The 20,645-nt window shown below is 47.7% G+C and overlaps 1 protein-coding gene across 2 annotated transcripts in view; it reads right to left on the reverse strand.

The window, feature by feature from the left end:
• The window catches only part of CUX2 (cut like homeobox 2), a gene marked incomplete at its 3' end in the record, with an annotated part of 260,924 nt that overhangs the window by 54,396 nt on the left and 185,883 nt on the right, over positions 1–20,645 (reverse strand). For both annotated transcript variants that reach the window (XM_082853200.1, XM_082853199.1), the window contains one exon: positions 4,182–4,260. In XM_082853200.1, coding sequence (XP_082709326.1) covers positions 4,182–4,260 — 79 coding nt within the window. The remainder of the gene's footprint in view (positions 1–4,181; positions 4,261–20,645) is intronic.

The raw sequence follows: 20,645 nt of genomic DNA on the forward strand, positions 1-20,645 counted from the left end.
GTCTGGGCCCGTGTCTGTATCGGCAGGCTCATGGTTATGCTCCCAGTGTCTAGTGAGTGCTGGGCACACAGGAGGCACTCAATAAATGCCATCTGAGTAGATAAACATGTGACAAGCAGGAAGCACTAGTTGAAAAAAGTACCTTTTCATTCAAATAACTCTTCTCCCACTTTCTGCGTCTGAATCTTATTTCTAATTCATTCAACAAACAATTATTAGGTGCCTACTGTGTACTGGATTCAGGGTACACAGGTTTACTATGACTCAGTCCCAGGCTTGGAGAATTTCACTTGTCCTAGGGACACACAGATGATGATAAGAACAGTTAACACTTAGCAAGTGCCACTCTGCGCCATGCACGCTGAAGCCTCCCAATGACTGTATGAGACAGACTCTGATATTATTCCCAATTTATAGAAGCGAAGACTGAAGCTCAGGGAGGTGAATTAATTCGTCCACAGTTACCCAATGAGTAAGTGGTACAGGCAGGATTTGAACTGGGGTCTTTGCCTGGAAACACAAGTCCATCTCAGTGCTGCCCCCTGGTGCTACAGGAAAGGTACTATGAGGCCCGGTGGAGGAGCTGGGCGTGTGGACTCGTGGGAGGTATCTCTGGGGTCTGTACTGGGTCACCCTCCACTGTCATTCGCCACTGAGACGGTGCAACCCAAAGAATTGAAAAGAGTGGGAAATAAGAGGGTGTATTTTTCCAAATTTTTTCCCAGATAGCTCTGATAAGGGTGGAGACATCATAAGCAAAAAGGCTGCAAGGAATGGGGTGGCCTCTCGGTCTCTCAGCCACGTGCCTGGTATGGTCCTCAGTAAGGGTGATAATGACAAGGGCTGCAGACACAGCTGTCTTGGCCTCATACCACAGGGCCATGCCCTGGCAGGGGGAAGGCACAGAGCCTGGAGGGCTGTGCTGTCTGGTTCTAGCCATTCTTGCCACCAAAACATTCTGACTGAGAAAACCCATGTGGCCATGCTGCCTTCCTGCGAGTGCAGAATCAGGGCAGAGCACGGGACTGGAGCAGAGCGAGTTGAGTCTGCAGGTGCCTCTGTAGTGGGCTGAATGGTGACCCCAAAATATACATCCGTGTCCTAATGCCTGGAACCTGTAAATGTGACCTTTTTTGGAAAAGGATCTTTTGCAAATGTAATTAAGTTAAGGATCTTGAGATGAGATCATCCTGGATTATCTGGGCGGGGCCTAAATCCAATGACCAGTGTCCTTATAAGAGAACGAAGAGGGGGATTTGGGACCCAGAGACACAGAGGGAAGAAGGCCATGTGCAGACAGAGGCAGAGACTGGAGTGATGCAGCCACAAGCCAAGGGACACCTGGAGCCACCAGAAGCTGGAAGAGGTAGGGAAGAGTCCTCCCCTATTGAAATACAGTGTGTAACGTGAAGGATGCAAGTTACTCAGCTTTCTGCTCCCTACACTAAACAGTGTTTGTCTTCGGAGGGAGCAGAGCCCTGCCGACACCTTGATTTCAGACTTCTGGCCTCCAGAACTGAGAAAGAATAAGGATCTGTTGTTTTAAGCCACCCAGTTTGCGGCAGTTTGTTACAGCAATGGGAAACTAACATAACCTCCCACGAGTAGCCAAGTTGTGACATGAGCAGACATTCTACAAATAGTTGTTGAATGTATCAAGAGCTGAGTCCCATCTCTCCCTGGCTGTGAGGCATCAGGCACTGGACTCAACTTCTTTGTGCCAGGGAGACAGGGACTGGTAGGGCCTGTTCCTTTGGGGCTTGTAACATGCAGAGGGTAGAGCACATGCAAATTCTACACCTGGCCACTGCTTCAGACTGTGATGTGCTCCCGGATCCCCTGGGGAACTTGTTAAAATGCAGACGCTTCAATGGCCCGAGGTTCTGTATTTCTAACGAGCTCCAGGCGAAGCCAATGCTGCTGGTCCATGGACTACACTTTGAGTAGAACAGGCTAGAAGACTTCCCTCACCACCCAGCTCATGTGCTTTTGGAGGGGAAGCTTCACATCATTGTTGCTGTATTAGTTTCCTGGGGCAGCCATAACAGAGCACCACCCACTAAGGTGGCTTAAAACCACAAAAGTTTATTCTCTCACAGTTCTGGAGGCCAGAAGTCCAAACTCAAGTTGCTGTCAGGGCTGTGCTCCTTCTGAAGGCTCTAGTGGAGGATCCTTCCTTGCCTCTTCCAGCTCCTGGTGGCCTCAGGCATTCCTTGGCTTGTAGTTGCATCACTCCAAACTCCGCCTCTGTCTTCACATGGCCCTCTTCCCTGTGTCTGTGTCCCAAAACTCCCTCTCCTCTTCTTATAAGGACACCCTTCATTGGATTTAGGGTCCTCCCTAAGTCCAGGATGATCTCATCTCAAGATCCTTAACTAATTACACCTGCAAAGACCCTGTTTCCAAATAAGGTCACACTACGACGTTCAGAGTGGACATAAATTTTGGGAGGACACTATTTCAACCACCACAATTGCCCAAGACAGATGGAACGAAGGACTTTCCCATCCCCTGCACAAAGATCTCACAAACAACCTTGACATCAAATATAAATGACTTTGCCTTCTCCATGGCTCAGCCTAGAGTGGGATCTCATTTTCTTCTTCGTAAACCCCCAGCTCCAGTCACCTCTGATAGCACTAATTCCTGCAGCTGTGTGGAAGTACTAGAAATGGATTAAAGGGGCTGTCTGGGTGGAGGGAGTTAGCACAGTGGAGTTGTCTCCCAGCTCCACCATTATCAAGCAAATCACTACATTCTGGGTTCCCATCTCTAGGTCAATAAATGAAAACGTGCAGAGGACAGGCCATTTTAAAAAAGGGAACTTGGGCTTCCCTGGTGGTGCAGTGGTTGAGAGTCTGCCTGCCAATGCAGGGGACACGTGTTCGTGCCCTGGTCCGGGAAGATCCCACATGCCACGGAGCAGCTAGGCCCGTGAGCCATGGCCACTGAGCCTGCGCGTCTGGAGCCTGTGCTCCACGACGGGAGAGGCCACAACAGTGAGAGGCCCGCGTACCGCAAAAAAAAAAAAAAAAAAAAAAGGGAAACTTTTTGCAGAAGTATATCTACATATTTAGGTACACAGTTGAAGCTCTCAAGCTGATCATACCTCTGTAATCCACACCCAGATCAAGAAGCAACATCTCCAGCCCCCAAAGGCCCCTCCCAGGAACCATCGCCCCATCCAAGAGAAGCCACTCTCTTGACTTCTAACAGCACAGGTGCCTTTTTTTTTTTTTAGGTGAAATTCTGTAACGCAAAATTTACCATTTTATAGTGAACAATTCAGTGCCAGTTAGTTCATTCATGATGTTGTGCAACCACCACCTCTATTTAGTCCCAGAACATTTTTATTCCCCTAAAAGGAAACCTCATACCCATTAAGCATTCACTCCCCATTCTCTCCTGCCCCCAGATTGGTAACCACCAATCTGATTTCTGTCTCTATAGATTTGCCTATTTTGGGTACTTCATACAAATGAAATCATAAACTGTGTGACCTCTTGTATCTGGCTTCTTTCACTCAGCATCATGTTTTTAAGGTTCATCCACTCTGTAGCATGTGTCAGTACTGCATGACTTTTTATGGCTAAATAATATTCCACTGGATTGGTAAACCACATTTTATTTATTCATCCACTGATGGACATTTGGGTTGTTCCCCCTTTTAGCCATTGTGAATAGTGCTGACATTAATTTTTGCCTGTCTTCATATTTTATGTAAATGGAGTCATACAGTATATGCTTTTTTGGGTTTGGTTTTTGAGGTTGGCCGTGCCATGTTGGAGGAGACATTTGCAGTCTTTCCTCCAGCGCCCTCTGCTGGCAGAGAGCACTGGGTGCCTTCTGCCCCTTGTGGCAAAGGGATGGGGGTTCTGGTGGGCAAGACACTCAGCTCCCCAAGAAGATCCAGGTGGGAGATCTTACCAGGAGCCCCCCAAAGCTCCCTGGCTGATGTTGGAAGGCAGTGGGGTAAGATGGAAGAGTCGTGTGGGGACACATCACACCAGACTGGGTGTAGACCCCCTCAGTCCCTACAGCTCCTACCCATGGAGGGCCTGGCCTCACCCAGGAGTCTTGGCCTGTCCCCAGATGCCACTGAGAGGAGGCCCCTGTGTAACAGTCCTAACAGCAGTTTATTTTTGTTAATTATTCACTCACGGAGCCCAAGCATGTCTTACCTGGTGCTTCAATTAACTGCTTGTAAACGCTCAGGAAAGCGGCTTCGGCCTCCTGACTTCTCTTACTAAGAGCCACCACCTTTGGAAACAACAAGAGAAAGAATCACGTGTGACCACAGCATCTGAGTCTAGAAGCAAATTTAATCATTTTCTATATGTGCAAACATGGGATTGGGGGGAGGAAGAAGGGAAATGAAGATTAAAAGTATGGAGTAGACTGCCAAAATTCAGCTGATGGTGGCTGACTCCTTTGCCAGAGCAAGTTCTAAATAAATAGACTTTGCCTGTTAAAAAAAAAAAAAAGAAAGAAAAAAGTATGGAGTAGAAAGTCTGGGTTCAAGTTCCAGCTCCACTGCATCTGGCTGTGTGACCTTGGGTAAGTCACTGCCCCTCTCTGATCCTCAGTTTCCTCATATGTAAAATGGGGGTAAATGGGGCTTCCCTGGTGGCGCAGTGGTTGAGAGTCTGCCTACCGATGCAGGGGACACGGGTTTGTGCCCCGGTCCGGGAAGATCCCACATGCCGCGGAGCAGCTGGGCCTGTGAGCCATGGCCGCTGAGCCTGCGCGTCCGGAGCCTGTGCTCCGCAGTGGGAGAGGCCACAGCAATGAGAGGCCCGCGTACCGAAAAAAAAAAAAAAAAAAGGGGTAAATAATAGAAACTACCTCTTAGGCCTGTTGTGAGGATCAAAAGAAGCTATATATAAGTGCTTAGCACAGGGCCTGGCACAACAGTAGGTTATTAACAGCTGTTACTATTATTCCTGTTATTAATGTCAGAGGTTCAAATATGACACGTTTTGTAGGAAAGTGGGACACATCTGGGGAATATGTCTTGAAAATTAAAGAGAAATTGTTGAATCTCTAGTAAGATATCAGTTTCAACAAATGTCAAGAGTGACAGCTTGTGAAACAGTTCCTGGCATACCAAAGGTGCTCAATAAATGCCTCTTGATTGATGAATACACCAAATGACTGGATGACCAGTAGTGAGGAGCTACTTTCATGCATTCGTTCTCTTGCTCACAGACTTTTATTGTTCTGCCAGTGAGACTCCATGAGATGTGTTTCTGGGGCTCAGCACCATCTCATCCCTCCGCTCCTGGCTGTGAATTCTGAGCTCCGGCCTCACAACTGCCTTGATGCTGGCTCTTCTTGACCACTCCCCTTGGCATTAGTCCTGGGCCTTCCTGGCATACTGTTGGACCAAGCTCCTGGCACCCACAGGTCACCATCCCTACCTCCTCGAGGACACACTGGGCTGGCATCCCCCTTTGGACTGGAACAGAGCTTTATTCCCCCTGGCACTGAAATACCTCTCCCTCTGGTGCCAACTTGCTAAATGATGACTCTATCAGAGCATCTACTTGTCAACACCCTCTTTCAGAGCTGGGCTTTTCCTATGAATCCCAGTAACGCCATTTGGGGAAGTGTCTGTTATTGAATTCCTCCCCTCAAAGTAAGCTCTGTGAGCGTGTGGTCTGGTGCACAGAAGGGGCTCAACATAATTTGTTGAATGAACAAATCCAAGTGGGTAGCACTGACTCTAGATCCTGCCTGTGACACAATTGTAGAGAAATGGCAGGGCCCAATTCTGAGACAGTCTGCTCACAGAGGTGATCAACCGAGGTATAGGTCCTGGAGCCAGGCTGCCTGGGTTCAAATCCCAGCTCCACCACTTATTATCTGTGTGTCCTTGAACAGGTGGGTCACTTCAATCCCTGTGCCTCTACTTCCCCACCTGTAAAACGGGGATAATAATATGATAGCCTCCCTCAAAGCGTCGCTAGAGGATCAAATGACTTAACACAATGTAAAGCCCTTTGCAAAACTCCTAGCATGCATTAAGCCCCACAGACATGTCACCTCTTGGTATGATCAACCCCTTCCTTCCTTCTTGCCTGTTATGGGGACAGGTTCTGCCCAGTGCTGGATGATAAACTTCAGCTGTGCTCATCTCTGGTGTCCTATGAAGACCACCTGAGAAAAGCCTCGCCTCCACACACAGCAGGGCACTCTGGGAAGAAGAATTTGAAAACCATAGCAGTTTCTCTGCAGCTTCCAATATGACAGCCATGAGCCTCATGTGGGTACTAAGCACTTGAAACGTGGCAAGTCCAAATCCAGATGTGCTGTGAGTGCAAATATGCACCGGATTTCAAAGACTTAGTTCAAAAAAAGAGAACGTACAATAGCTCATCAGCTATTCTTATGTTGATTACATGTTGAAGTGATAAAATTTTGGGTATTCTGGGTTAAATAAAATATATTATTAAAATTCATTTCACCTGTTTTCTTTTACTTTTTAAAATGTAGGTACTACAAAATGTAAAAGTACATGTGTGGATCACATTATACTTCTACTGGACAGCATGGCTTGAAGGTTTTACAAGGTCCACAGAGAATTTTTATTTAAGAGAGGTGGAGAGAAATATATGGTGGATGTTGAGCAAGTGATTTTAAAAAGGTCAGTTACAAAAGCTCTTTAAGCTCTCTTGTTGTTATTCTGAGAGCAATCTCTGGTCGCTTACCTTCCAGAGTGAACGACAGTCTCTCATACATTCAACAAACATTTCCTGAGCACCTGCTATGTGCCATGACCTGTGAGCTGAGAACTCAGCGATGAATAATGCAGCCTCAAGCCCCACCCTTAGAGGACTCACAGTCCAGTGGGGAGACGGACATTAAAGCAGATTTCCCAGGGCTTCCCTGATGGCGCAGTGGTTGAGAGTCCGCCTGCCGATGCAGGGGACACGGGTTCGTGCCCCGGTCCGCGAAGATCCCGCATGCCGCAGAGCGGCTGGGCCCGTGAGCCATGGCCGCTGAGCCTGCGCGTCCGGAGCCTGTGCTCCGCAACGGGAGAGCCCACAACAGTAAGAGGCCCGCGTACCGCAAAAAAAAAAAAAAAGTCAGATTCCCCAGATAATTCATTAATTACATGTGCTAAACGCTTCAAAGGAAAAGCACAGGGGGGCTTGAGAGTGTGTAAGTGGGGGGAGACTGACCCAGTTTGATGGGTGGAAGGAACATTAGGAATTATCTCCCAGAAGGGGAAGATGGTGATGGACAGAAATAATGTTCTAGAATCTAGGCAAAGGGAAGAGTTTTATTCTTGCTAAGATGTACAAAACACAGTTCCTGTTCTGGGAACTCACAGCTGAGTGGGAGACACAGCAATGCCAAAGAGGAACCGTAACACAGGAGGAGGTGATGCAAACACTGGAGTCTCCAGATTAATGTGAGGAGGGGGCAATTAATTCAGAGTTTGGGGGGACATCCTTGATGCACTAATAATAATAATAATAATAATAATGTAATATTCAGAGTTTACCATGTACCAGATACTTACTATTCATAATCATCCCTCTCCATACACCAATCACTGAAGGTAGCTGCTGTCATTATCCCCATTGTACAGATGAGGAAACTAAGACTTAGCGAGGTTAAGTAACTTGCCCAAGGTCACTCAGTAAGTAAATGGTAGAGTGAGATTCACACCAGGTCTGGGGGTTGAAATTACTGTTCTGAATCCAGATGTGGGCTCCTTTCTCCTGGATAGAAAAACCATCCCAGCCAGTGGGGACAATCACTCGGACTCCATCTGGATGCTGATGCCTTGATTTGCTATCTATGGCTGTACCAGGTCAGGGGCTGCTATGCTACTGACCTCAGGTCCAAGAAAAGCCATGAGAAACAAAAGCAATTCATCTCCCGATCCCTAGATGGAGAATTATCAAAGATGAGCCAGTACAAAGTCTGAATGCTTCATTTTATAGTCGTCCATGCTAAGCATGTGTGGTAGCTGGAGTTTAAGATAGGTGTAAGAATGTTCTATTGACTTCTGATTTATTTCTTTTCTTTCTTTCTTTTTTTGGCTGTGTTGCGTCTTAGTTGCAGAACGTGGGGTCTTCGTTGAGGCATGTGGGATCTTTTGTTGCGGCACAGGTTGTTTGTTGCAGTACTCAGGTTTGTCTCTAGTTGTGGCGTGTGGGTTTTCTCTCTGTAGTTTGCAGCATGCGGGCTCTCTTGTTGAGGTGCACGAGCTCAGTAGTTGTGGTGCGCTGGTTTAGTTGCCCCGTGGTATGTGGGATCTTAGCTCCCGACCAGGGATCAAACCCGCATCCCCTGCATTGGAAGGTGGATTCCTTACCACTGGACCACCAGGAAAGCCCTGCTATTGACTTCCAAAAAGGAATTCAGGGCAGAGGTGAGGGCAAGTCACAGAAGATCCTTTTATTGTTTCCCGGTCCCTATGCATAGCACCCTCTACTATCCATTCATGGTGCTTATCAGTTGTGTATTGATTATGTGTACGACTGTCTCCTTATAATGTCAGCCCGCCCCATTAAAGCTGTGCTGTCCAAAACAGTAAGCACTAGCCCATGTGGCCAGTGAGCACTTGAAATGTGACTATTCAAATTCAGATAGGCTGTACGTGTAAAATATGGGATTTCTAAGTCTTAGGAAGCAAAAAGGAATGTAAAATATCTCAATAATTTTTATATTGATTTCATGTTGAAATGATAATATTGTAGACATATTGGGTTCAATAAAATATATTATTAAAATTAAACTAACCTATTTCATTTTACTTTTTATAACGCAGCTACTAGAAAAATTTAAATTATTTATGTCGTTTGCATTCTATTTCTACTGGACAGCACTGTCCTAGATCAAAGGTTAGGAAACTATGGCCCTTGGGCCAAATGTGGCCCTTCATCTGTATGTTTAAATAAAGTTTTATTGGAACACAGCTACAATCATTCTTTTATGTATTGTCTATGGCTGCTTTCATGCTATAATGGTGGAGTTGCATAGTTGTGACAGACATTCTGGCTGCAAAGCTGAAAATATTTACTCTCTCTGGCCCTTAACAGAAAACATTTGCTGATCCCTGCTTTAGAGGTTCACCTAATGGCTGGACAATATTTTCAAAAGCAGAGATCAAAAGACATCCTGGAATGGCACTAGGTCTGAATTAGTTCAAGTTTAGGGCCTCCCATAGTAAATATGACTCTTGAAGACAGTAGTCATTTGGATGTCCTGCCTCGTTCAGTCTTGTTTTAGAGCGATGACCCTGTCTATTTCTAAAAGGCCAGGCCTGATGGCATCAGGGACTGATCTAGTGCTGGGCCCAATGTCATGAAGCATCTCTTGGCCTCAGTTTGTTCATCCATCATGTGGGAATAATACTCTCCATCTGCCTAAGAAGCTGTTGGGGGAGGAATGGGCTAACATGTGGTAAAGAGTCCCATGGAAGTTAGAAAAAAGCTTTCTAATAAAGCCAATAATTCTCCTTCCAACCATACAGGATGTCTTTTCCAAGAGCTGCAGCTCTAATGTATTTCACCCATGTGCCCAGAAGAGGTGAGCTCGGCCTAAATAAAAGGCCATGTGTCTCTGCCTCATGGCTGGGTCCTACAGTGCAGAAGGGCAGGAGAAAAGGGTCCAGAATGACAGCTTTGGCTTGTGACAGGCAGATCTTTGAAGGCCATCTGGGGGAGGGAGAGGAGGAGGAGGAGGAGGTGGCGGCCAGCTACAGACACCAAGAAGGTCACCATCAGAAATAGCTCAGCGTCTGATGAAGCAGGCGGCATTCACACTACCCGAAGTAATGTAAGGGGTGAAAATGTGTTTGGTCCCCTGAGTATGAAAGTTAACAGGTGTAGAACCGGTTAAGCCAGAGGAGACGCAAAAGCCTGCTCTAGCTGCCTAGCATTTGTCTGTCAGGTGGTTGAAAAATGGCAAGTTTGGGGCCCCCCCGAGGCTGTGCTTCCATGACTGTCTGAGACAGCAGTGACAACATCTACTGGCTACTGAGAACAGCTCTGTGCCAAGCTCTTCACAATGAACAGTCAGAGTTTCCAGAAACCGAACCTTTATTCTGTGTTCAGTGCCTTATCTTTGGAATGTCTGCATACAGCTCTGAGACGTGAGCTCTGCTATTGCTCCCATTTTACAGGGGAAGAAACTGAGGTTCAGGGAAGCCAAGTCACTTGGCCAAGATGAAAGAACTAGTTATTGATGGAGGTGGTATCTGCGCCCAGTATGCTCTCATTCCAGGGCTCAGAACTGCAACCAGAGACCAGTGTTTCTCAAAGTGTGCTGCACAGTCCCCCCGGCGTGAAGAGGGAGGGACCTGTGATCAAGCCTGTACCCACCTGCCTTCTCCATGGATTGTACAAAATCTACTAGCACACTGGATGCTCTGACGAGAGCTGCAGAAGAAAACGCTCTTCAACTCAGCTTAGCCCAGTGTTTTCCCAAATGCATTTGGTCACGGAGCTTTTTCATCAGAGAATAAACTTAGAAACTAGGGTTCCGTGAAACACCCTTTGACACAGCTTCCCTCAACCGCTGGGTCCTGGGCTCTGGGGATGGTGGGGCATGGTGGTTCTGAGAGATTGGGTGGGTGGGTCTGAGGCCACAGGAATTCTGGAAGAAACTGAAGAGTGATGGGCAGTTGAGAGGTGGGTGTTCAGAGGCTCTCAGAATCAGTACCTCAGAGGAGGAGGCAGAGGAATGAGATGGGAGGAGAAAAGGCATCAGCCCGGGATGGCCGGGGGCCGGCGGGCGGGAGAGTGCCCTTAACACCCTCTGAAGCCTGGTTCTCCTTTTGGGGAGTGAAGATCCGGGGGCACATGGGGAGCAAAGAGGAGCAAGAAGAATGAGGGGAGATAGAGGAAGGGGGAATAGAGCGTGAGGGTTATGCAAAGAGTGAGGGGCATGGAGAGCAAGGGGGAGCAGAGAGCTGGGGGTTCACAGACACTGAGGGGAGCAGGCAGGAGAAGGGGGTCATGGAGAGTAAGGGAGGCACAGACATGGAGGTGGATGGAACGAGGGCTCAGAGTGAAGGGAGCAGGAGTGTGGAGCACAGTGCGGGGAGCACAGAGAATGAGGGTGGCAGCGGCCGTGGGCCATGCAGAGGAGCAGAAGGAAGCCCTGGCCGCTGCGACGCAGGGGAGTGACTGGCTCAGATGGTAAGGGGCTCGTGGTGACTGCTCAGGGGCTGCCGCAGGGTCTGGGAGAGGTGATGGTCCAGGTCCAGGGTGGTGCTGGAGAGGGGAACAAAAGAACTGATTCGAGAGATGATTAGGAGATAAGTTCCTGATCCAGGACATGGTTGGGGCTGAAGGTGGGGAGGCGCATGGGGGTGCATTTAGCCAAGAGGGAGGAGCAGACTCAGGGAGACACACTACAAGAGCAGTCTACAGTCAGCTGAAGATCTTTCTGGCTATTGCGTTGAGAGGAGTACATGTATTTTGGACTGTAAAGATTGCAGCCCAGGATGGGAAGAAGGTAGAAATTTCAAGGAGGCTCAATCTTTCTAAGTTCTCAAAATGGGTTGCCTTGTGAGGTACTGAGCTCCCCAACAGAAGAGGCATCCAAGTACATGGCCATCTATCTCTGAGGATATAAACGTACTCAGGGAAATTTATACATTAGGGAGGTTTGGCCAAACTATCCAGAAGGCGCACATCTTACTCTGAGTCTATGTGATAAATCCCTTTTACTTATAGTAATATTCTGATGTCCTACCACTTGTAAAAGGTGATAACAATTACCTTGTTTGGCTGATATGAGAATTATTATTATCAACAGTAACAGTGACTACTGAGCACTGACTCTGTCAAGCACTCTGCTAAGTGTCTGACAAATATTAACTCATTTAATCCTCACAACCCAGGTCGGGGTGGGGGTGTTACTGCCCATTTAACAGATGAAGATATCAAGGCACAGAAGGGCGAAGGCCTTACCGTGTGGGAGCTGGGACTCACACCCAGCTCAGTCAAACTCCAAAGCCCATGATCCTAACCCCCACTTGGGACTGAATCTCTGGTAGGGGTTTGTGGAAGGGGCTGGAATATCTGAAAGGGCTGAAGGAGCCAGGCCGGCAGGTGGGCAGGGCACAGCGAGGCCAGGAGAAGCCAAGTGCCCGGGTCTTCAGCAGGACCTGTCTCCTCTGCCTCACAGAGTGTGTTTGCTGGGGGCCTTGCTCCCGGGTGAGCACTAATGCTCTCTCTGCCGTATGTCATTGATGTGGCTGAGCAAATGAAAATTACACTTTAATGTCAGAGCTTAAATAAGAAATAAGAGTTTGACTCTTGTTTTTAGTAGCTGTTGTTGAGCTGGGCTCTCTTGGCTCCTGTCTGGACAGAGCAGAAGGCTGGGACCCTCTCTGGCCTTCTGAGTCTCAGGGACATTCCTAAGGGAGGGTCAGAGTGGGTCCCAGAAAGGCCACATCCTAGCTGAGGCTCAGGAGCCAGCAGAAGCCACTTCTAGAGCCTGATGGGATGGAATAAAATGAACGTATCTGGCCACCTTTCACTGTTTTGAATTCTCAGGTATAAATCACAAATCTATTTTAAATCGTCAGCTGTAAAACACTAATTCAAATTCAATCTTGAGCTCTGAGATCCCCTCTTCCAGGGCTGTAGGTCCAGTTTCTAGATCTTCCTCCCAGTGCCTCAACCTGCAACACTGATGGACACAAGCAGGAGTTCAGTAACTACAATAAAACCAAGCGGTATTTACTGAGCACCCACTATGTGCACGCCCCAGGGGAGGCATCCTGCACCCTTCACAAGACCCTCAGACACGTATTGAGTGCTGTACATGCATTAACTCACTCGATCCTTGCAAAACTTCCATGAGGTGGGGGGACTGAACTGTGCCCCCCAATGTGACTACATTTGGAGATAGGACCTTTAAGGGGGTAATTAAGGTTAAATGAAGTCTTAAGGGGATCGGTGTCCTTATAGGAGGAGGAAGAGACATAGGCATGCAGAAGCATGGAGGAACACAGTAAGAAGGTGGCCATCTACAAACCAAAGAGAGAGCTCTCACCAGAAACCAACCACGCCAGCACCTTGATCTTGGACTGCTAGCTTCCAGAATTGTGAGAAAATAAAATTCTGTTGTTTAAGTCACCTAGTCTGTGGTATTCTGTTACGACAGCCTGAGCTGACCGTCTAGCTCCAGAAGCTGCCATCTCATGGCTGGGTTTGTCAGTTCTTAGGTCTGAGCCCCACCAGGGGAGAGTGGGTCTGTCTATTCACACAGCCTCGCACACAGTAGGTGCTCAATAAATGTCTGCTGAAGAACGAGTGTCACTGTCTATGTGTCATCCTTGGGGGGTGATTCTCAGGCTGGAGAGGAACTGATAGCAGTGGGGGTCCCTCTTTGGAGATGTCCGGAAAAGTACCAGGCACCCTGATTGGTGCTCGTGTTCTAGTTAAGGGAGAGTTTGTGCTTCGTCCCGACCTCCCCTGAACACCAGGAACTCACCCATCAGTCAGCATCTGATGACAGGCCCGTGCTCATGCTAACTTGTCATCTGGGCGTTGTTCCATTTCTCCAACCAGATTGTGAGCATCCAGAGGGCTGGGACTGGGACTAGCTTTTTTTTTTTTTTTTTTTTGGCATTTAAAAAAGTGAAATAAAATAATGCATGTAAAGTGTTAACATAGCGCCTGACACATCACCGATGTCCAATAAATTCATTTTCTCAGCAGGTATTTATCGAGCATCTTCTAAGGATGGGGGCTGTTCTAGGCACTGGGTATTCAGTACCAAGCAAGACTGACCCAAACTTGTACCCTTGTAGAGCTGACACTCTAAAGGCAGAGGCAGACAATAAAAGAAATCATGATACACAAGGTGAGAAAGTGATCAAGGGAGAAAATTAAAGCTAGGAGGGAGATGGGAGTCTGGGGTAGGGATGTGTGTCCTGCCTAGTAGGGCCAGGGAAGGCCTTGGGAGAAAAGAACAGTTGAGCAGACTTGTAGAAGGGGAGGGGGTGTGTCATTTAGCCATCTCAGGGAAGAATATTCCAGGCAGCTAGAATAGCAGGTGCAAAGGCCCTGGGGCAGAAATATGTTTGCCTTGTTTGGGTAACAACAAAGAGGCCAGTGTAGTGGGAGAAGGTAGGGGAAGGGGACGAGATGAGGTCAGGGATCAAAGGGTAGGGGCAGAGCTTTGTAGGTCATTGTGAGGACCTGGGCTTTTTCCCCCGAAGGGAATGAGTAGCCACGGGAGGGCTTAGAGCAGATGAGGGACATGGTCCGCATACGTTTTAACAGGATTCCTCTGGCTGTCGTGTGGACAATGGACTGAGGGGGTGCTGGGGTGGAGGCAGGTTGACCAGGGAGGTGGCTACTTTAATAGTCCAGGCGAGAGGATGGCATTTCAGAGCAGGGTGGTGTCAGTGGAGGTGGGGAGAAGTGCTGGGGTTCTGGATCCATTCTGAAGGTCCAGTCACAGGATTTGTTTCTCAGAAACACAGAGTAGATGTGGGGTGAGGTGAGAGGAAGAGGGGTGTCAAGGACATTTCATGGTTTGGGGCGTGAACAACTGGATGATCTTGAACAGCTGCTGCTGTGATTTTCTCCTCCCTCGCAGTCCACAACAGGACAAGTCAGGAGTGGGCACTAAATCAACAATGACTGAATGAAAAAATGAATGAATGAGATAAGGAAGGAACTTAAGAGGCTCTCTGAGCTAATCCTTCTGAACTACAAACAAATAAAAACCCACATCTAGAAGGATGATGGAGAATGACACTCATCTATGCTGCAACCCAAACTATGCTGCAACCTTCAAGGCTCTGTGGAGATCTCCTGCAGGCTCTGTGATGGAGTAACACCTAGTGTGAGGGGACAGAGGCCCAGGATCTGCCCCAGAGGTCATGGCATCTCAGGGAAGCTGTCAGCAGCGTGGGAAACAGGAAAAGCTGGACCTGGGAGTGAGCAGACCTGGGTTCTGGTTTCAGCTGGGGCCTCGTGTCCCTGTTCACCTTTGGGCAAGTCACACCCCCTTTCTGAGCCTCAGCTTCCCCATCTGTAAAGTGAAGGTGCTGAGTTTCAGGTCTCTAGCTCAAATTCACTCAAGCAGACAGACAAACACTCTCCTCCCCACACATCGATCTCCACCCCACACATCGATCTCCACCCCACTGGGATTTTAATCAAAAGCAGTGCAAGGCCTTGGAAGCCCACCCAGGCTTGGATCAAGGGGTGGGTCTGCTGGGAGAGCATGAGGGAGGAAAGAAAAACACCATGCAATTTTATTTTAATATTTGTAATTATCCCCAGGCTAAAAATAAGGCACAGAGCAAAGTGTTTTCAAATGTTGGCATTAATGAACACTTTTTATCCAACATAATGTGGGCCCCCGAATGCATTTATGTCAGGTTCCTTGAGATCTCGGAAACGGTGCCCCACGCCAGGTTGGCTTTCACAGCTTGGAAGCGGCGCAAAAATGAAATGTCCCACAAGCGCAGGCTGGCAGGCCTGCTATTAGCAACAGTATAATCATCAATTATGTCCAATCACAAACTACTGATTTTATAATTATCAAATGAAGTTCTAACTTCTCACCTCCGCTCAGTGGCAACTCATATAATCTCTCAGCTCAAAAAAAGGAAGCTTTTTTCTTTTTTTTCCTGCTCTCTCTTCTGGGGAAAAGAATTTCCAGGCCTCCACGTAAGACTGCATTTAAATTGCTTGTCACTCAAAACAAAGGCAAACCACTCATTTGTAATTCACCAGCCACCTGAACAGACTGCCTGTTTTCCTTTAAGCATCCATGCACTGAAGCACAAAGATCATTTTTTCTATTGTTAAAATTGTATAAGCCGGAGCTTTTTTTAGCAGTGAATACACAATTTCACTTCTCTTCCAAGGGCTCCCAGCATAAAAGGGACAGGACAGGAGGCTTTCTTTAGTGACTTACAAATAAATTTTGCTTTGGGGTATTAAAAAAATCAACTATGTGCTCATATAATGAGTTGAAAAGCTATTAAGGCCATTTATATATGAGAGCAGGAAAGAAGTTACGTTTCCCGTCCTGCCCAGGGTGTGGCCAGTATATGAAGTCAGATGACTGAGATTCATTCTCATGGGCGCTGGAAGCATCTGTGTTCAATTTCCTCTTTTTGGGAGCTGCCGATATCACAAACATGGCTCCATGCTGATTGCCATTCGGCTGGCAGGCTTCAAGAGCAGAAGCAACCCAGGGGTGGGTGCCCCAGCCTGGACCTTGCTGTTCTAGGCAGGCCCTAGCTGTGTGCCTGACTTTCTGGCTACCTCACCCCAGAGGGACAAGCCATGCACGACTGTCATGAAGCCCTTACATGCAACCAAATTCTATGGCTCAGCCTTTGACAACCAGGCCTGTTTTGACAACAGCTCAGTTTTTCTCTATAACTGATTATGATCATAGCACTTTCCAATTTTAATCTAGAGCTTTTTATAATTTACAAAGACCTTTCACAGGAATTAATGCCTCTGAGCCTCCACTCACTCCCAGAGGTGGCACTGGCAGGGAGGACAGTTCTTGTTTGAGAGGCCCAGAGAGGCTGATATGGCAGTCCCACGTCATATAGGAGACGCCAAGGCAGCATGTGAACCTGGTCTCTGGATTCAGAGCCAGCTGTGCAGCAGAGAATTGGGGCCTGGATTTGTGCAACTTCCCACCTGAAGTGGGAGAGTAGCTTCCATTTTTGGAAAATTAGAACAGACTCAAGTTCACCCCTAAAATGTCCCCTTCTCACGCCTGAATATGCTGTGTTTTCCTGAGTGTAAGGAATGGGGCTCCCGCATGCCCACCTGAAGTTATGCATAAGCCACAGCCAGTCTTTTCTTTGCAATAGCCACGAGGACTAACAAAGATTCCTGATTTAAAACAACAGTGAAATTATTCTGTATGGTACTGTGATGGTGGATACACATTATGCACTTGTCAAGGAAGATTGTACAACAGAAAAAGTGACTGCTTAATGTAAACAATGGACTTCAGTTAATAATACTGTATCAATATTGGTTCATCAATTGTAACAAATGTACTGAACTAATGCAAGATGTTAATAACAGGGGAACTGGGGTAGAGAGCTCTATACTTTCTGCTCAAATTCTCTCTAAACCTAAAACTGCTCTAAAAAATAGTCCATCAATTAAAAAAAAAAAAAGAGTAGTGGACACGTATAAAGCAGGTACTAGGTACCAGGCACTGCTCTCGGTATTTATCACATTAACACATTCAATCTGTACAGCAGCCCTATGAGGTCAGTAACATTATCTTCCTGATTTTATTGGTAGGGAAAACAAGATGTCAGAGAGATCTACCTTATTCAAAGTCACACAGCAAGTGGCAGAGCCAGGATTCATACTCAGGACTCCAGAGTATGTGCCCTTAGCCATGAGACTAATGGGATTATCACTGGGTTCTCTCCAAAAGCCTGCCCCCTTTCCCATGGCATACTGTCGTGTGTGAGCGTCCTACCTTGATCATGGGTGCCAGACAGCATAATAAGGGTCATGAATGATGGGTCCAGGGCCAGATACATCCCATGGACATGTTTTCTTGGCCCCTCAAGTGTTTTAAAAATATTTGAGCCAAAAAAATTCATCAAGTTACATACTTAAGATTTGCTCATTTTACCGTATGTAAATTATACCTTCATAAAGTACTGTGAGCATGAAAATGTGTGCATATATATTGAGGCAGCGTTTAAAACTGAGAAGAGATCCAAATTGCTGGCTTTTCTTGGAAAATCAGAGGATCTGGCCAGCCTGGGACCACGTTTCCACCAACAACTGCTGCCTGGGGCCAAGCAGCAGCCTTCCATTGAGGTAGGCCGGGGTCGGCAGTTCACCCCGGGCCTCCTGTGCACCTGCAATACAGGTGTGGGACCCCATCGGCACTGGCATTTTCACTCTGGCCTAGACTTGACACCCCTTTTCCGCTTGCTTTGCTTTCTCCATATTCTTCTTGTGTTCCATCAGCCCCCAACTCCACTCTTCAAATAGTGATTTCGCAGGCATATTAAAAACAGGAACGCTAAGCAAGGTGCCCTGTACTGGTCCTACTTCTCACTTCCAGGCAGCCCCACATGTCTGGCAAACTTCCCTTCCAAACTGTAACAAGATCCTGTGTGAGCCCTCCACCCCGAATAAAAATGCTTAGGCCCTCCCAACTCAAGTCTACCTGGGACCAGAAAAAAGGGCCATTTAGAGCATCTGGATGATTCTGTGCCTTGCTAAATGGTGAGAAACTCATAGGCAGAGTTGGGAAAGACCAGCAGGGCTTGTCTACTCTGGGTTCTGATGGGAATGGTGGTGCTAAGTGGGCCACGGAGGAGAGGGGTGAGTGAGCGCAGGAGGAGAGCACAGGGACACACACAGCTGGGGCTTAACAAAGGTCTGTGCATTCAAGGAAGGGCTGGAAAGCACACGGGCTTTGGAGTCAGGTTCTGAGCGACCTAAGTCTGAAACCTGCATCTCTGGCTGCGTGACTTTGGGCAAGTCACGGAGCCTTCAGTGCCTCAGCTTTCTCAACTGTAAAATGGGTACAATGATGTGACGAGCTGCCAGGAGGATCAAATCAGGGAGGAGAAGCAGCTGGCAGAGTACCCGCCCTGCCAGCACTTAATGATGAGTGAACATCCTTCCTTCACCTCTCTCTGCCTCGGTTTCTCTACCTAGAGAGTAGGGACAACAAGATCCAGCTTCTGTGTGGTGACACCAGCAGTTAAGATATGCTTTGTTCACCATTAAATATGGAGTGAAATTGGCCAAGCCATCCATAGACGGTTCTTGGATTTCTGGGCAAAGGGGTCTGAGGGTGTTAGAAGTTGGTGCTATTGGGGGGAATGTGAAAGGTGGAAACTGCTGGAACATGAGGGCTGGAACCAAATCACCGGAATGTGGGCTGAGGGTCAGCAATGCCAAGAACCACCCAGCCAGCCTGGCAACAAGCGGCCTCTGAAACAGGGCAATCCAGGGGTCTGTGCACCAGGCCCAGGGGACTCCTGCTCCTGCTGTGAGCTGGCTCGTGACCCTGACCTCGCCTCTGAGCTCTCACTGCCCCACGCTCTGTCGACCATGTGCCGGGGTGTCCTTGCCGTTGCAGGGAGGCCTGCAGGGGTCCCAGGTGGCTGCAGTCTCCCCTCTTGAGGCCATCCTGGGAAGTTCTCTGAAATGCCAGAGCAGAAGAGCTAAGTTAAAAGAGCATGCATGCCCTTTATGGAGAGGCGGCCACCCAAATGCCACTGAAGCACCACCTGCCCATGCTTTTAAATATAGCATCGTCATTTCTGGATGTCTCTGTGGAGTGTGGCTCAAGACAGCTCCATGAGAGCCTCAGCTGGACACTTGGGGCACTACTCTGTCTCCTGCCCAGTTTGTGCAGCAAGGAGTCATGGGCGCAGTTTCCTGACGTGGCCTGATTCGATTTCCAGTCGAATTCGATTCCCAGTTTCCCTACTTCTTTGTGGCCTTGGGCAGCCACTGGCCTTCTCTGAGCCTTTGTTTCCACATCTGAGGATTATGATAAGGATTAAAGGTGATATACACAAAAATTGCTTAGCTCACAGCCTGGCAAACAGACAACACTTAACAGATGTTCATTTTAGTATTATTAATTATTATGATCCTTAATGTGTTAAGCACTACGCAAAGAAGAATAAACCACAGCCCCAGCCCACAAGTCCTAGAGTAAGAAAGAGACCGACCATAGAAAAGGGCAGAAGACAAGCAGCATTTTGAGGAGGGGGAGTCAAGGAGGGAGGGGTTTATTCTGCAGGGGCATTGGCTAGAGGAGGGCTTCAAGGAGGAGGTGGCACTGGCTTGCAAAGGACGAGCAGGTTGCTGAGCTACAGAGGAGGGAGAGAGGGTGGCATGTGCCAAGGTAAGAAATGATCTGGTATAATCAGACAACGCTCATCACTCCTCCCTCTAAGCCCAAGGCTGCAAATATGGGGCCCATGGTCCAAATCCCATCATGCACTTGGCTTTGTTCACGTTTAAAAAATGTTCATTTTTAGCCAACATTTAAAGATCAGGAGATTTTACATAAAAATTGAGATTTCCAGCTTGCTGGAAAAACGAGAAAACGTGGCCACAGAGGGCTCTGTTCTTGTGTGACAACAGCATAAAAAAAGGAAATAGTAATAATAGTGAATATTTACTGAGTGTTTAAAGTGTGCCAGGTACTGCTTTAAGGGCTTTACACACACTAAGTCTCAAAATCCTCATAAAAGCCCTTTAGGGTGGGTGCAGTGATGTGCTGATAAAGATTTAACAACTGGTTATCTGGTGTGAAAAAAAAGGGTCCTAGTTTGTAGTGTTTGCCAATTTCCATGGTGCCAATATTCCCACCATGGCGGATTTCAAGCTACCAATGTCACCGACCACCCGAGGGGTTTGCCCGAGGAGTCTGCTCTGTGAGTCTCTCCAGCACATCAATGGTAGATGTAGTTTCATTTCTACTTCTCAGATGAGGAAATGGAGGCACAGAGAAGTCAAGACACTTGTGCAAGGTCACAGAGCTAGGAAAGTGAGCAGAGCAGGGATTTGGAGATAGGTAGCCTGGCTTTGAAGTTTGTGCTCTCAGCTCCCACAGTGCACTGCAAGACCAGACTGTGTCGTCTGCCCGAGCTGGGTAGAGGCCACTCCTGAGGTGGCACA

This window comes from Leucopleurus acutus (genome assembly GCF_964270905.1).
Source record: "Leucopleurus acutus genome assembly, chromosome: 13".
Classification (NCBI taxonomy): Eukaryota; Metazoa; Chordata; class Mammalia; order Artiodactyla; family Delphinidae; genus Leucopleurus; species Leucopleurus acutus.